Source organism: Mandrillus leucophaeus, unplaced genomic scaffold (genome assembly GCF_000951045.1).
Source record: "Mandrillus leucophaeus isolate KB7577 unplaced genomic scaffold, Mleu.le_1.0 Scaffold325, whole genome shotgun sequence".
In the NCBI taxonomy this organism is placed as follows: domain Eukaryota; kingdom Metazoa; phylum Chordata; class Mammalia; order Primates; family Cercopithecidae; genus Mandrillus; species Mandrillus leucophaeus.
The window spans coordinates 646,793-662,160 of record NW_012103421.1 but is presented as its reverse complement, the minus strand read 5'-3'; the positions used below and the strand labels follow the sequence as shown (position 1 = coordinate 662,160).

Sequence of the window (15,368 nt, the reverse complement as noted above, 5' to 3'; positions counted from 1 at the left end):
GGATGGGGTCTTCGGCTGCCCCCGCGCGGCCTGCTGCTGCTGGGCTGGTGTCCTTTCGAGGGCTCCGCGCACCTGGAGCCCTCACACACCTGCTGGCCCTAAAGCCCTCGAGTCGGGAGGGAGGACAGGGGTCAGCTCCACTCTTTCCCCGAGGGACCATGTGTGGGACACCTTGAGAGACTCCCACCAGCCCCCTGGAGCTGGAGTCTGAAGCCGCTATCTGCGGAGGCCCACCCTGCCCAGTAGATGGAACAGAGGCTGAGCCCATCATGTCACTGTCGGGGGTCCCAGCCCTTCTCAGCCTTGGGCCGGACCACTCCAGCCCCGGAATCTGCCTGTCCAGGCTAGCTGGAGGCAGTTGTACTGGGTAAAAGTGAAAGATCTGCCGGAGGTCACAGGGGAAGGGGCTGTGAAGAAGCATGCCCCTCCCCCGCCTGCAGCCCTTCCTGGTACAGACCTTGGTCGTGCGCACACGCACACACACACACACACGCGCGCGCGCGCACACACACACACACACACACACACAGTGCTTCACCCCAGCCAGGCCAGACCAAGAGAGACCATTATTTCCCGCTGCCTCCCTTTTGACCCACTTACCATGAGGCAGGAAGCCCCTCCCGAAACCGGGAGCCCCCCAGGTCGGGAGGGGGACTGTCAGACACCTGTTGGAGGGTCCAGCAGCCCATGAGCTCTAAGCCCCTATCTCAGGTGAGCCTGTGAGCCAGCCAGAGAGACATCTGGGAGGGAGGGAAGGTGAGGTCCCCTGAACCCCAACCAGCCTTCCTCTGAGTCCCAAGACACCCCCACCCCCATGAAATGCTGTGACATCGTGCAGATGCAGCTGGGGGAGCAGGGCTGGTCTTCTGGGTCTTGAGGAAGAGAGAGCTGAAGTGAGGGGGGCGAACTGGACAGAACAGGGTGTTAACCCAGGAGAGGGGCCAGAGCCACTCTTGGCTCTTGGCAGAACCAAACGCGACAATTTATGTTAATTTCATATTCTTCTCTGCGCACAATTTACAAATTTCCTGCAACAAGCACAGATGTCACAATTTTCATCTTAGGAAAACAAGGAGAAGCTGAAGAAGGCTCCCCAGGCCTTGCGAACCCATCAAGCAGGGCTGATATCAACTGGCCTGGGGGCAGAAAGAGGCAGAGTCTAGTCTGCTCCGTGCCCCTGTGCCACCACCTCCCCAGAGACTAGGAGCAAAGGGCCAGAGTGAGTAGTGACCTAGTGGCGCCTGGATACCCACACTCCAACCATCAGGACTAATTGGCCCTGGTGACACCCCTCAGAGGGTGTAGCTACCATCATCCTGTGTTAGAGAAAATCAGCAGAGACTCCGCGTCAGCCGCGGAGGCCGCACAGCTGGAAGGAAGCAGGCTCGGAACTCCCAAGCTGCCTGGCTTTCTGGTTTGGTTTCCACTTAGGTTTCCTACTTTTATTTTTCCACTTTACCAGCTTAATTACAGAGTCAAACCCAGTGCTGTGGGGACTCCTCTGTCTTGGCTTCATTAGAAGGCGAGAGGTGACCTGCTCTAAGTCTGTCACTCTGAATTTGATCAAGGATGGTACCTAGTAGCTTATTAAACCTGCACATCCCAGGAGCAGGACTGCATCCCCCCAGCCCGAGCCAGGGACACACCTGGAGGAAGGCACCCCAGGAGCTGGGGGCTGGGAGTTCCAGGCTCTGAGAGGAGGCCCAATGGGCCCAGAAGCAAGCAAACATCTGTCTGGGTGACAATCAGGTCTATTTTTGTAATTAAAAATGTATCCAAAGGGAAAAAAGAAACAAAAGGAACAATATTTGTACTCTATGTTGCTGCAAAGAGCAGAACTGCGGAGGGGGTGCTGGTCCCAAGGGGTGGGCTGGGCTGTGCTAGTGCCCCAAATCCTGCAAGCGCAGGAGTAGGGGGGGCCTCTGAGGGGGGTCGTGAGTTCCGGGCCCTTGTGTGCATGTTCACGTCCTGTCATTCTTGCCCCCAGCGGAGAGAGCAGCAGAGGAAAGGCAGTACATTCACCAGCCTTTGCGTTCTCCTCGGAGCACACAGACATTTTCCTGCTATCTTGCACACAAGTGGGCCGCGGGGCTCGCTTTGGCCGGGAACGTTGTCAGGAACTCTGTACACCACTTCCAGGCGGTCACGTCCAAGCGGCCCAGGCAGTCAGTCCTTCTGCGCCCTCTGCTGGCCAGATGGAGGCTCCAGACCCGGCGGGGCCATCAGGAGAGAACAACCGAGTGCCCTCTGCTCACTGCATTGCCTGTGTTGGGCACAAAGAATGAACTTTTATTGCATCTTAACCCACTAGAAATGTAGGCTTGTCCATCACAGTGGGGTGTTACATACCCTAATATGTAGGGAAGGCATAGGTAGATTTCAGTTGGCCTTTTACAGATAAGGAAACCAAGGCTTGAGAAGATTCAAACCTTTCTGCAGCCGGGGCTCACACCTACACTCTCAATACTTTGGGAGACCAGGGCGGGTGGTTCGCTTGAGCCCAGGAGTTCCAGACTAGCCTGGGCAACATAGAGAAACCCCATCTCTACAGATATTTTAAAAATTAGCTTGGTGTGGTGGCACGTGCCTGTGGTCCCAGCTACTTGGGAGGCTGAGGTGGGAGGACTGCTTGAGCCCAGGAGGTCAAGGCTATAGTGAGCCGTGATTGTGCCACTACCCTCCAGCCTGGATGACAGAGCGAGATGCCCTCTCAGAAAGAAGAAGGAGAAGGAGAAGGAGAAGGAGACGACGAAGAAAACAACTTGCTGCACAAGCAGCTAAGGCAGGATTAACCTGCAGCCCTCACTGCTTTGTGTTCCTGCTAGGAAAGGCCCAGAAGCCAGAGAAGCCTAGGTCCCTATCCTGCTGGATCTTCGTGCTGGAGTCATTAAACCAGCTATTTCCCAGGGGCCACCCATGGGCCAGTCCTCACCACAACCTCATGGGTGGTCAGTCAATGTTGTGGGCCCACTTTACAACGGAGGAGACAGAGGCTTCCAGAGGCAAACACACTGGCCCATGAGTAGCAGAGCCGGGGTGGGCCCAGGAAGCCCTGTCCTTAGCCACATGCGCTTTCTGGCGGGTGACCTCCACTCCAGTGCCTCCCTGGCTGCCTGAGGCCTCCTCTTCCCGGGTGTGGCAGCTGTGCAGCTGCCTTGTCGGCATGTTCATGGCCCCATCAGGAATGTGTGCCGCAGGTGGCTTCACAGGGCTAAGAATGCCTGTCCTAGGTCAGGCCCAATCCCTACCCAGAGCCCCAGGGAACCCAAATTCTGGGACACAGGACACCCAGCCGGCGGGCCAATAGCCCCTATCAGGAAGTGACCAAGGACAGGCCGGGAGCTTTTCTCTTCCCTCTGACCCATGGTGAAACCTGCCTCGGGCCTGTTCCCTGGGTTCTGAGGCCCTGAGCTATCTGTCTTCAAACAAACGAAGGCCTCAAAGAATGTTCTATTGAGCCATGGGCCCCATATCATCCATCAATCACAGAGGGCTGGAGAATGCAGGCACAGGGTCAAGGTGGGTGGAAGGTGAGGACTGGACACCACCTGAATCTGTGCTGATCCAGGGCCCACTAGAGTCTCCGGGTACCCGGAGCCTGCCCTCAGCAGCACCACCCTCCCGCAGCACCCCAGGGATCCTGCAAGAGGTGTCTGTGCCCTTCCCGGCTGCCTCCCCAGCTGCTCTCCAGCTGGTGCCCTTTGGAGAGGGATATGATAAACAATGACAACACTCGCTGGCTTCATCTTGTTCCTGCTCAGGGCCCTGCCCTAACCCAGGGTTAAGCTCATTGCCTCATTTAATCCTTCCGAGACCCCTGAGAGGGAGGTATGCTCATGCCCATTTTGCAAGGGACGGGACTCAGACTCCCAGAGGTTAAGCCACCTGCCTGAGATCGCTGAGACTTGAGGTTGGCTCTGCCTTTCACCCAGCCTGAGCCCCTCCATAGGACTTCTGTGCGGGAACAAGAAAGCAGGAACGGAAAGAAGTCAAGGGCCCTGGGAATCTCCCCTGACATCCCCCACCCCAAGCACTAGAGCCAGGGCTGGGCATCTGTGCAGGGTATAACCCTGCCCAGGGATGCCTGACTCTGGAAAGGCCACCCCTTTGGCCTCAAACCACATCACCCAGCAGCAGGTCCTCAGACCAGCCCTGGACAGGAGCTTGACTGGCTCTGCCCCCAAAGGCCGGAGAGACCCCTGCCCCCGCTGAACCTCCACCTTCCCATCCATTAGATGGGGTGGGGAGTCATCCAGCCCAGAGGCCCCAGGGGCATGGGGAGTGACAGATTAACCCAAGGCCCCCCCTCCCGCAACAGGCAGCTCAGCACAAACTTGGCGGGGGGCCATGCTGGGCCAGAAGAGCTCCCCCGCACCAGTTTCCCGCGCAAGGCTCACCCCGCCCCCCAGGACAGGCTGTTCTTGGAGCGGCTGCCAGGCACGTCCTCCGCAGGTGCCGGCCTCCCTCCAGTGACGCGGCCACATGCGGCACAAGCTCCGATTACAGCGACGGCCTTGTGCTGGGGGTTCGGCCGGGGGTCCTCACTCCCCAGGAACCGATGGGCGGAGCTGGGGAGGCCCTGAGGGGAGGCACAGTGGGAACAGGGAACAGTCACCCCTGCTCCAGAACAGGTCCAGGGGCTGCTTCCCTTGGGGTTTGGAAGAGAGGGACCCCACTGATCCCAGCCTGCCTGAGACTTTGCTGGTTTCGGCACTGAATGTCCCAGGAAAGCGAGGGCCACTGGTCATCCTGGGCTCCACACGGCTCCTTTCTGGGCTAGGAAGGGAGCTTCCGGGCTAGGAAGCAGGTACCGAGGAGGGTCCCGAGGACACGTGGGGACCTATGTCAGACACCCCTGCAGCCAGCTCTGAGCTCACCAGGCCTTTCCTCCTCTCCCTGCCAACCACAGGACACAGACACAGGGTCCCAGGCCCAGTGGCTCACTTCGTCAGGGAAACAGCAGGACAAACAAATGTGGTGTGAGCAGGTCTCCGTTCCCACCAAGCCCCCTGACTCTGCTGGAGCTGGGGGAGACCCCTGTGACCAGCATGCCCTGCGCACAGGTTACACCAGGGCCCCAAGGCCTCTCCAAGCCACTCCCTCCCACCCTGCTTTCCACACCCAAGCCACAGTGTTCAGAGAAGCTCAGGGCCTATTCGAAATGCCAGAGAGTGGGGATGCCTCCAGACCGGTGGCATAAGGGCCCCCAGATGCACCCCACCGCGCTCTCCTTCATGCAGGAGGACAGGCCTGCAGTTACTGAGGAAGCCCCACCCATACTGGGCCCTTGGGGGTGAAGGGGCTTCCCAGGCCTTGAGGGAGACTTGATTTTAGATGTCAGTCAAAAGCGCCTGCTACATGGCGTGAACTCTCTGAATCCTGTTACTTTCCTGTGCAGGAAACTGAGGCCCAGAGAGATGGAGTGACTGGCCCAGGGTACCCCAGTAAGTCAGACAATGAAGCCACCTCCTGCCCTGGGCTGGTGTCCCGCCCCACTGACCTCCAGGGTCAGAAAAGGAGGGGAGCCCCCATCACTTCACTCCTTCCTTCTTTCCTTCCTTCCTTCCTCCCTCCCTCCCATTTTCCACCTCCTCCTGGCCGAGTTTTGAAGCCAGGGCAGTCGGCCAGACCCAGCGCAGAGGCCAGGAGGTGACGGCAGGCCTGCCCTGGCCGCCTCCCAGGTGGCTGCGCCCCACAGGCGAGGGCTGCTCAGAGTAGATACTCGACCGGGAGGTTGCCTGTGCCCCTTTCCCCAGCCACAGGGGCAGCCACTGGAACCTGGCAGCCTCAGGGCTGAAGCTGGGCGCCTGAGGGCTGAAGCTGGGCGCCTGCTGCCCCCTGGCGTCCCGAAACGGCACAGCCACCAGGACCCCCACCCACCTCATTCATGCCTCACACCTGGGGGTGACTTGGGCCAGGGCCTTGCTCTCTGACCCCAAGTCCCCTCAAGTCTAAGATGGGGGCTCTACCCAGTGTGGCTCCCCAGGCTGCAGTGGGCAGGAGCGCATTTTTCACAAAACCCTAACCCATCAGATCTGGGGGTGGGGCGGTCTCAGTGGCACCTCAGTGGGAAACAGCACGTGGACCTCGCCCGTCTCTAGGGAGTGGGGGAGGGGAGACAAAGAGCCCGCTCTGCGGAGAGGTGGGTACCCGCCCTGCCACCCCTCCCCCGTTTCCTCTCTGCTCCCTCTGCCCCTCCTCCCCTCCCTCCTCCTTCCTTCCCTCCTCATCCCCAGCTCCTCCTCTTCCTCTTCCTGCCCTGTCCCCCCGCAGGCCCGGCCGGCAGCCCGGCGCCCTCTGCCTTCGTTCCCGCCACTGGCGCTGCTGCCCGGAGCCCCTAGGTGACAGCCAGCCCCCAAGGCGGCAGCCTGTCTGTCGGGCCTGCACCTGCCCACTGCGTGGTCACTACCTGGGCACGTATGGACACTCACACCCTTCAGTCCTGAGCACAACTGTGCTCTGGCTGCTTCAGAACAACAAGGAATCATAGTCCCGCTTCTGGCTGGGAGCTGGGGGCCAGCAATCAGGGCAGCTGGGGAAGTGGTTAAGGAGGTGGCAGCACACAGGCTGGGCTCAGAGAGTGAGCAGAGATGGGCCTAGGGGAGGGGGCTGGAGAGGGTTGCAGGGCTTGGGGCTGCAGCTCAGGAACTGGTTTCACCTTGGAGGCTATCAGACCTGCTCCTCAGCATTGGCCCAGCAAGGGGAACAGCATGGGGAACAGGGGACAGGCACTGCCTGGCCAGCAGCAAACATGTAGGCTGTGGAGTCGGGCAGAGCATCTGCCTCGTACTAGCTGTGTGTCCTTGGGCAAGTTGCTTAACCTCTCTGTGCCTCTTCTTGCTCATCTGTAAAGTTTCTGATGAGGCTTACAGGGCAAGTCAGTATGTGCCTGGCACAGCGGCCTTCTTCTTGAGGACACCACTGCCCTCACCATCACCAGCATCTCCCTCCAACCTGGAGGGGCAGGCAGGGCAGGGACCTGCCACTGGCCACACCTCCAGCTGTGATGCAATGAAAACTGGACATTCACTCTATACCCAAGGATGTGGGCTCCGGGGAGGAAAGGTACCTACACCCCCTTCACGTAAACAGGCAGGCAGGGTGAAACAGGTCCGGTTTGTTTGTTTATTTTTGAGATGGAGTCTCGCCCTGTTGCCCAGGCTGGAGTGCAGTGGCTCGATCTTGGCTCACTGCAATTTCTGCCTCCCAGGTTCAAGCAATTCTGCCTCAGCCTCCCAAGTAGCTGGGATTCCAGATGCCCAACACCACACCTGGCTAATTTTTGTATTTTTAGTAGAGCCGGGGTTTCACCATTTTGGCCAGGCTGGTCTCAAACTCCTGACCTCATGATCCACCTGCCTCAGCCTCCCAAAGTGCTGGGATTACAGGCATGAGCCACTGCGCCCAGCCTAGGATGAAATGTTATCTAAATGACGAGCAGTTTGGGCAGTGAACCCCACCTTTGTCAGCGTTCAGGACAGTCCATGGGATTCAGGTCACTATGACTCTGATACATCAGTCTTCACGCCAGCCCTGAGTGAGCACTGAGGCACACATGATGCCCAGCGCCCAGCAGTGGCCCCATCCCCTAGCTGCTGGTCAGTACCAGCTGCCACTGCAGCACACCCTCTCTGCCAGGCAGCCTCATGCTATGCACTTTATGTGCAAATGATCTTGTCTGATCTTCACAACATCCTGTGAGGCAGGGATTAACGTTGTCCCCATTTCACAGATGGGGAAACTGAGGCTCAAGAGTTCCAGACCCATGCAAGGCCTGGTCAATGGTGAAGATGCCAGCCTGCTGGAGCTGGCTGCAGAGTGCATGTATAAGTGCTGGGCCCTGTCATGAGCACGGGCCCCTGGCACGCATGCTGACTGCTGGGGATTTTAAGATTGGGGCCCCCTGCTGAGCCCGATCTACAACTGCCCCCTTCCCTGGGTGCTCCAGGTTTCAATTTGAAGCAGTTAGTGAATTGAGCTCATGTGGGGTCTTATGTGTATTTGTATTTGCTTTTGGGTTTTTGGGGCTTTTTTGCGGGGAGGGTTGGAGTTTTATTGAGACAGACTCTTGCCCAGGCCAGAGTGGAGTGATACAATCTCGGCTCACTGCAGCCTCCGCCTCCCGGGTTCACGATTCTCATGCCTCAGCCTCTCAAGTAGCTGGGATGACAGGCATGCGCCACCACACCCAGCCAATTTTTTGTATTTTTAGTAGAGACGGGGTTTTGCCTTGTTGGCTAGGCTGGTCTCAAACTCCTGGCCTCAAGTGATCTGCCCGCCTCAGCCTCCCAAAGTGGTGGGATTACAAGTGTGAGCCACCTCGCAGGGCCCTGTATTTGGATATTAGCCATGGCAGCCTGGCAGATGCTGCTGAGGGTGTCTGGGCACCTGGACCGGGGCCTGGTGGCCTGAGCAGCGCCACCTCCTCAAATGTCAAATTGAGGCCTGGACTAGGGGTGTCTGATTTATGGCCTCACCTGTCTGTCTGTCCATTCAGCATTATCTCCCTGGGACCTCAGAAGCGACTGTGCCTTCAGGGGCTTCTGGGTGGGCAGGCAGAAGCAGAAATAAGTATACAAGGCAGGCCAGTGCCCAGGTTACATGATGAAGGAGGGATGGGGGATTTTCAGGGCAATGACTTGTGCCAAGACCCAAGAATGGAAGGGAAGGGACGTACAGGCAAGGGGACCATTCCAGGCAGGGCACAAAGGCACAGAGCCACCCAAAGATGAGTGCAGGGCAGGCAATGCTTGAAGCTGGAGCTCTCTATCTCTCATGCTTCTTTGGTTTGCAAAATGTGGTGTGATCCAGTGGGGGCTGAGGGGCCAGGGCTCCGGGGCTGGCAGCCCCGGAAGCAGAGCAGTCACCAGAGGTCCAGGGTGAGAACCACCAGAGTTTTAGAAACTCACCCAGCCAGGTCCAGGGTGCCCGGAGCAGGGAAGGGAGGCTGCTACATCTCACTGAGATGCCAGCGTGGCTGCCCCCAGTGGAAACCAAATAGCCAGGTTCCCTGAAGCTGCCAGCAAGTCTAGGGGCAGGGAGGACAGGTGAGAGCTGAGGGCCTCCAAGGGTCAGAAGTAATTGGATGGGTTTTGTGACTTCTCGTCTTGCTTCTTGGAAATCTTTCCTGCTTCTTTCTGGATTCCCTACTGAATTCTGAAGGTTCTAAAAGACCTGGAGGCTGGGCACCATGGCTGATGCCTGTAATTCCAGTGGGAGGATCGCTTGAGGCCAGAAGTTCAAGACCAGCCCAGGCAACATAGCAGGATCTTGTCTCTATTAAAATTTTTTTTTTTAATTAGCTGGGTGTGGTGGTATTCATACACAGTCCCAGCTACTAGGAACACTGAGGCAGGAGGATCACTTGAACCCAGGAGTTCAAGGTGGTGGTGAGCTGTGATCACACCACTGCACTCCAGCCTGGGTGACAGGGCAAGACCTTGTCTTATAAAAAATAAAATAAAGAGATCCTGGATATGGGTTAGATGGTGAGAGCTTGGGGCTGTCCTTTGTTCCTGGGGGACAAGGGACTGGGACCAAAGGAGGCTGAGGTCGAGGGAGATGTGGGTACCTAAGAGATGGGCAGTAGCTAAGCTCCAGGCCCTCAGGCAGGTGCCTGTCGAGGGACAGAGGCACTGGTGGCCATGCCACCCATCCTACCTGAGTTTCCCAGTTCTGGCTGGTGAGCAGGTGTGAGGCTGCTCTCTCAGGACCCCGTTCTAAGGCACATCTCTTCCTGATTCCACGATGCCCTTGACATGCGCATACACGCTCACATGCACACGTACACATGCACACACACCCCACCACGGCCCTTGCCAGGTTGGGACCACCAGCTGCTGGCTCCTCCCCCTGCCTCCCTGGATGGACATCCGTCCTTTGCAGGAGCTGTTCTTCCTTCTTCCTGAGTCCTAAGGACGGGCAAGGCATCCCTCAAGGGAGTCCGCAGGTTGGGCCCACCGCCCCGCAGTTCCCAGTTTCTATGCTGTTGCCTGGCTACCTCCCCAGCCTCCACCATCGTCCCTTCCTGCCTCCAGGTCAAGGATGGGGGAGAGTCCATCTGGCTTCCAGGGTCCCATGAGGGGAGGGTGACCCAGTTTGTCCAGAGCTGCCCCAATTTTGGCATGGGAAATCCTACATCCCAAAACTCCTCAGTCCCGAGCAAACCAGGTCTCCCCCAAGCAATGAGTGAGCTTCCTAGAGCAGGGTCCCAGCTCCTCCACCCATCTCCTCTGGTCCCTTGGCCTGTGGTATGAGAAAGGGGACGTGGGCTGCTCCAGACTATACCCTCGCTGTCCCCTAAAGGCCCCAAGGGCTCCAGTCTTCAGGCCTCACACTGGATGCCTCCCCCATGGGCCATCTGGGCCTTTCTCTCCTTCAGCTGTGGCTGTTGGCCAGCGTGAACCCAAGTACGTGAATCACAGCCCACCACGTTGGAGCCCCCAGGTCCAGGCCCATAGTGGAGCCCAGTGAGGGGAGGGTGCTCGCCCATCCAGGACCCCAGGCCTCTCCCCAAAGCCCATAGCAGGTTGCTGCCCTCCCTCCATTTGGACACTGGTGTCAGGGACTGGGCCCTTGGCCCTAAGCCCGTCTGGGGTCCCTAGTTCACTAGAGGCCAGTGGAGAAGCCCCTGTTGGCAGAGCCTCCTCCAGGAACGTGCTGCCCTGGCCCTAAAGGCCACAATTCCACAAACCTCTCAGGGCATGTGTCTGAGTCCAATGCCCAGCCGGTAAGAACAAACCCTGGATGAGGTCCAGCCCCTGCCCCTCCTCCTAAAAGTCTCTGTCCAAACTCCAGTCCCAGAAGAGCATTCATAGAGTCCAGTTCTAGAAGGTTCCTCAGCACCTGACGGCTCACTTCCTCAAGTGTCATCTGCAGAGTCGGGGCCTAGCAGGTGAGAGGCAGAGTGGGCACCACCAGGCCTCCCCAAGACTATCTGACAAGCTTAGCCCCTTTGGGCTGAGGGCTGACCCCTGGGGCCCAAGGATACCAGGTCAGGGGGTGAAGGACCTTTGACCCCAGCCCCCCAGACTCTTAACCGGACACCTCCCAGATGAAGCCGAGGCCAGGCATCCAGTGCCTACAGCAGGCTGGAGGTCCCTCATAAGACTCTGGTTCCCAGGACAACATACCAAGCCTCGGGTGCTGGGATGGAGCCCCACAGGGTGTCAGACACAGATCCCACTGTGGGATCCAGGCAGCCTCCACTGACCAAGGTCTGCAACCGCACCTCACCTGGTTGAGAAGGTGTGAGGTGGGCGGGAACGGAGGTTCGGGCAGGCTGGAGTCACATCCAACCAGGCCTCAACTCTAGTCCCGTCCCAGGCAAAACCTTGCTGGCTTTGTTGAGACAGGTCCTTAGAGAATCATAGGAGTGAGAGTAGGAAGCCTCAAGGAGAACACATTCACTTCACCCATGGAGGAATGGCGAAGGCCAGACCCCTCCCCACTCCTTCCAGACCCCCCTTCTGTCCTCTGCAGCATCACTCTTTTAAATCTTAAAATTGTAAACAAAGGTTTTCTCTCTTCATCCCGCTTCCCCTCCAGCCACAGTCCCGTTTCTCAGCCCCCTTTTGGTGCAAAACCCTTCAGAAGGGTGTCCAGCCCATTCCTCCTGCTTGAATCCCGAGGGTCAGCCCCTAGGCCCATGACACTCTTGCCAATGCCACCAGTGACTCCAGCGCTCGGCCCCAAGGAAGCTCCCAGGCCGCCACTCACCTGCCTCTCCTCTCCAGGTCTGGCTCCTTTATTTTTCCCTCCCTTTCCCTGGTCAGAGCCCCGGCCACCTCCTCCTCATGCTGGAGTCCAGCCTTAGCCCTTGGCCCCTCTCCTCTCTAGCCCCATCCACTCCTGGTCATCTCATCCAGGGTGGGAGCTCTAAGTAAGACCTCAGCATGAATGACACCCTCATGTCCAGCTCAGACCACAGCCGCAAACTGCACACTCTGCCCTCTGTTCTGGCCTACAGGCCCCTCCCCTGGATGGACCTACAGGGTTCCCTCCCCTCATGTCGCCCCCAGCCACCCCTTCTCAGCAGCCTCGCCCTGGAGGCCCCCTCATTTGGCCCTCTCAGCCCAGGCCCCAATCAGCAGGAAGCCTGTCAGCCCTCCTTCCAGGGAGGTTCCAAACCTGCCCCTCGAATCCCCCCATGCGCCATCCAAGTCCACACCGCCTCTCATCTGGACCACGGCAGAGACCTCCTGCACTGCCCCCTCCCCTCAATCCCTCATCAGCACATCAGCCAGAGGCTCCCTGGAGAACAGAAGGGGCTCAGAACCCTGCAGCAGTGTCCACTGCACACACAGGAAGAACTCAAGTGCCCGTAGGTGGTGAGTTACTTCCTTATGCATTGTGGTGACCCGGATCATCTGCCTCCCCGAAACCTGCACATGCACTCTAATAATGCAAGCTACGAACGGGTGGTCACCTTTGCCAGCTGTCATCCCAAACAGCTGGCACGGGGCATGCACACAGTAGGTGCTTAATAAGTGTGTGTTGGGTTAAGATAGGCCCAAAGCCATTTCAAATGTCCAGGCAGTGGTGTAGGCAGGGGTCAGCTCTGAAGCTGGCCTCCTCTCATTCAGGAGACCCTCAGAGGTCCCAGCCTCCAGGGTGAGGCCGTCAGAGCAACACTTCTCAGTGCACATCTGGCTGTGTCCCTGCCAGCCCTAATAGGGCGATCCCTCTCTCTAGACTCACTTTCTGCCCCGTCACCCCACTGTACACCCTTGGTGCCAGCCCCTTCCAGTGGCTCAGCTTCCTGAACACTCCAAGCCTGGGCTCACCTCTAAGCCATTATCCAGGCTATTCGCTCAGCCAGGATGCCCTTCCCATACCCGACCTTTAAGACTGGCTGAGGCAGCACCTCCTCTGAGAGGCCTTCTCTCCCAAACCTGAGCCCAGATGAGATAAGGCCCTTCCTTCCTCCAGTCAGCCTGGATCCTCTCATCTGGCAGAACTGTTGCCCTGCTTCTCCGAAGCGGTGAACGCCCTAGGGCTGGGGACGCACAGGCTCACTGGCCCATAACCGAAGCTGCTTCCTCTGGAGGAGGAAGTCCAGGGGTCCCAGGGTTCTACTTGCTTTTTTCTTCACCCAGCCCAAAGGGCAATTTTCCCACATTCCCTCAGAAACAGGAAGTCCCTCTACCCACACCGAGCCCATTCATGACAAAAAAAAAAAAAAAAAAAGTCTATCCAATTTCCTCTGCTCAACCAGTTCCCCGGCTACCTGAGACCCTGCTTCACCTGGAGGAAGACAGTGTAAGTTCCCAGGACCCCCGCCACCCCTCAGCGCCAGAGGACCCTCAGCCTCCCTCGCGCACCTCTGGGCAGTTTGGTAACTCATCCCATCTCCTTCTGCCGCTTCACCCTCTAAGCCCTCCCTAGGGAACCCAGGAGGCGTCTGGAAGCTGTTCGGGACAGTCCCTCACACCTGCCCCATGGAGTAAGGGTTCATGTGGATGCCCATCCTCCCCCAGGAGTCCCAAATCTAAGACACTCTGAGACTCCTGTCACCCACCCCCACCTTCCTCTGCGGGCCTTTCTGTGCAGTCCTTCCAGGAAATCCTGGCTGGAGCTGGGCTCTCGACTTCGGGCTCTGGGTTCTCAGCTTGACTGCACCCTCCCCAGGTCCCCAGGGAGGCCAGTGGTGACTATTCTTGAAACCGAGCTTGGCAGAGGATCTGGGGACACGCACTCCAGATGCAAACACATTTGCACGGTTTCAGCTGGAATCTCCTCGCGCAGTGCACTGCACCCGTGGGCTTGCTGAGAAACAAACTCACAGAAGGCGGATTCATTGGACAAAAGGTATTTGGTCCCCAAATTTATTGACGTGTGTGAACGGGAGCCTTCAGGACGAAGACCCAAAGATACGGGGAAAATTGCCATTTTTGATGCTTAGGCTCAACAAAATATGGACATCCGTGAGGGAACACAGATTAATCAAGGGACCTGCGCTAATGCTACTGGACCACAAGGGGAAGCGCAGCGAGGGTTGTTGGTCTAGATTTCTTGAACTTTCTGAGCAGCATTCCTTCCTTCTGGGCGTGGGGCAGGACCCTCCTGGAATGGGGTCTTATGCCCTACAGTCAAACAAGGCAGGTCAGATAATTTCTTTATGGCCAGTTTCTGAACACAAAGGTGGAGGGAAAGTTAGAGCAATATTTTTAAGTTTGATGTCTGGCTGTGGGGAAAGGGGGGCTCCGATTTCTATGACCTGCCCTGGGGAAAATGGATTCTAGTTTCTATGACCAGCTTCGGGGAAGAATGGCGCTGAGAGACAGCAGAGCAAGAGAAGGTCAGAGAAAAAACCTTTTGCTTCCAAAGCTGCTTCTGAAGCTGCTTCATTTTGGGGTATTATTTTCTGATCCCCGACACCTGAGCTGCTGAACCAAGGGTAGCCTGACCCACTCCCACATGACTTAGAATAGCTTCACCAGCCGGCCTTGGGCTACCTGGCTCTGGCCCCCTGCCCACCAGGACTTTGGCCGGCTCTCACTTGCCTCTGCGGTGTCTGTCTCACCCTGTCTCACTCCTGCAGTTTTCTGTTCTGTTGAGTGATGATTGACACATGACATTGGTTTTGACATTTGAGCCTGTGCCCAGCCGCAGGTAGGTGGGGCAGGAGTCCTGAGTGAGCATCTCCCTCCTTAGTGACAGTCAGGGGGCATGGAGAATGGTGCCCAGACCAAGGTCAGGGCCTGGGCCAAGTGTGCTCAGCACGTGGTGTGTGTGCTCAAGCGGCTCCTGCTGCGGAGGGCGGCATGAAGCCTGTTTACCTGTGTGCCTGCGTCTCTGGTGGCCCCTGCAAGGGTGGGGAAGTGGCAGGCAGGGTGAAATGGGGAAAAGCGGGCTCTCAGCTGCTCCTAGCAGCCTCGGGGTCTGGGGAGAGAAGTGAGGAGGGGCCCAGAGCTGTTCCCAGAACTGCGCCTGTCTCCTGGTCACTCTTCTGGGGCTCTGTGCAGACCCTTGGCAGGGCCAGGCTACACAACACCCTCTACCACCTCCCCTTACTTCTTCCCCTAACCCCTCATTCCTCCACTTTCCTCTCCCCGCCCCTGCCTCCCCTCCATCCTCTCCTTCTCTCCATCTCCCGGTCCCATCCCCTGTCCACACTGCCCCTCCTCGAGTTCAGAATGGACACCTGTGCTGCCTGAGGGTCAGAGTGCCCACTCCAGCAGCCTGGATCCAAGCTGGAGAGGGCTGGAGCGGGCGAAGCCGGGCACCGGGCGGGCCTGCTGGTGGGCGGGGCATGGGCGGGTCCTTCGAGGGGAGGGGCGGGCTCGGCCAATGAGAGCTCAGAGACCGCAGCACGGGCGCTCCCGGAACCATTGCAAAGGGCGAGTGCGGGAACTCAGAGTCAGAGG

The 15,368-nt window shown here is 58.2% G+C and overlaps 1 protein-coding gene across 1 annotated transcript; it reads right to left on the bottom strand.

Moving 5' to 3' along the window:
• Window positions 1–1,736: 1,736 nt before the first annotated feature.
• SLC22A18AS (solute carrier family 22 (organic cation transporter), member 18 antisense) lies at window positions 1,737–13,162 on the bottom strand. The gene is given in 5 exon segments (XM_011988256.1): window positions 1,737–1,918; window positions 1,920–2,052; window positions 2,055–2,169; window positions 2,171–2,263; window positions 12,842–13,162. Coding segments are annotated over 5 exon segments (765 nt in total). The 3' UTR covers window positions 1,737–1,815.
• Window positions 13,163–15,368: the final 2,206 nt, after the last annotated feature.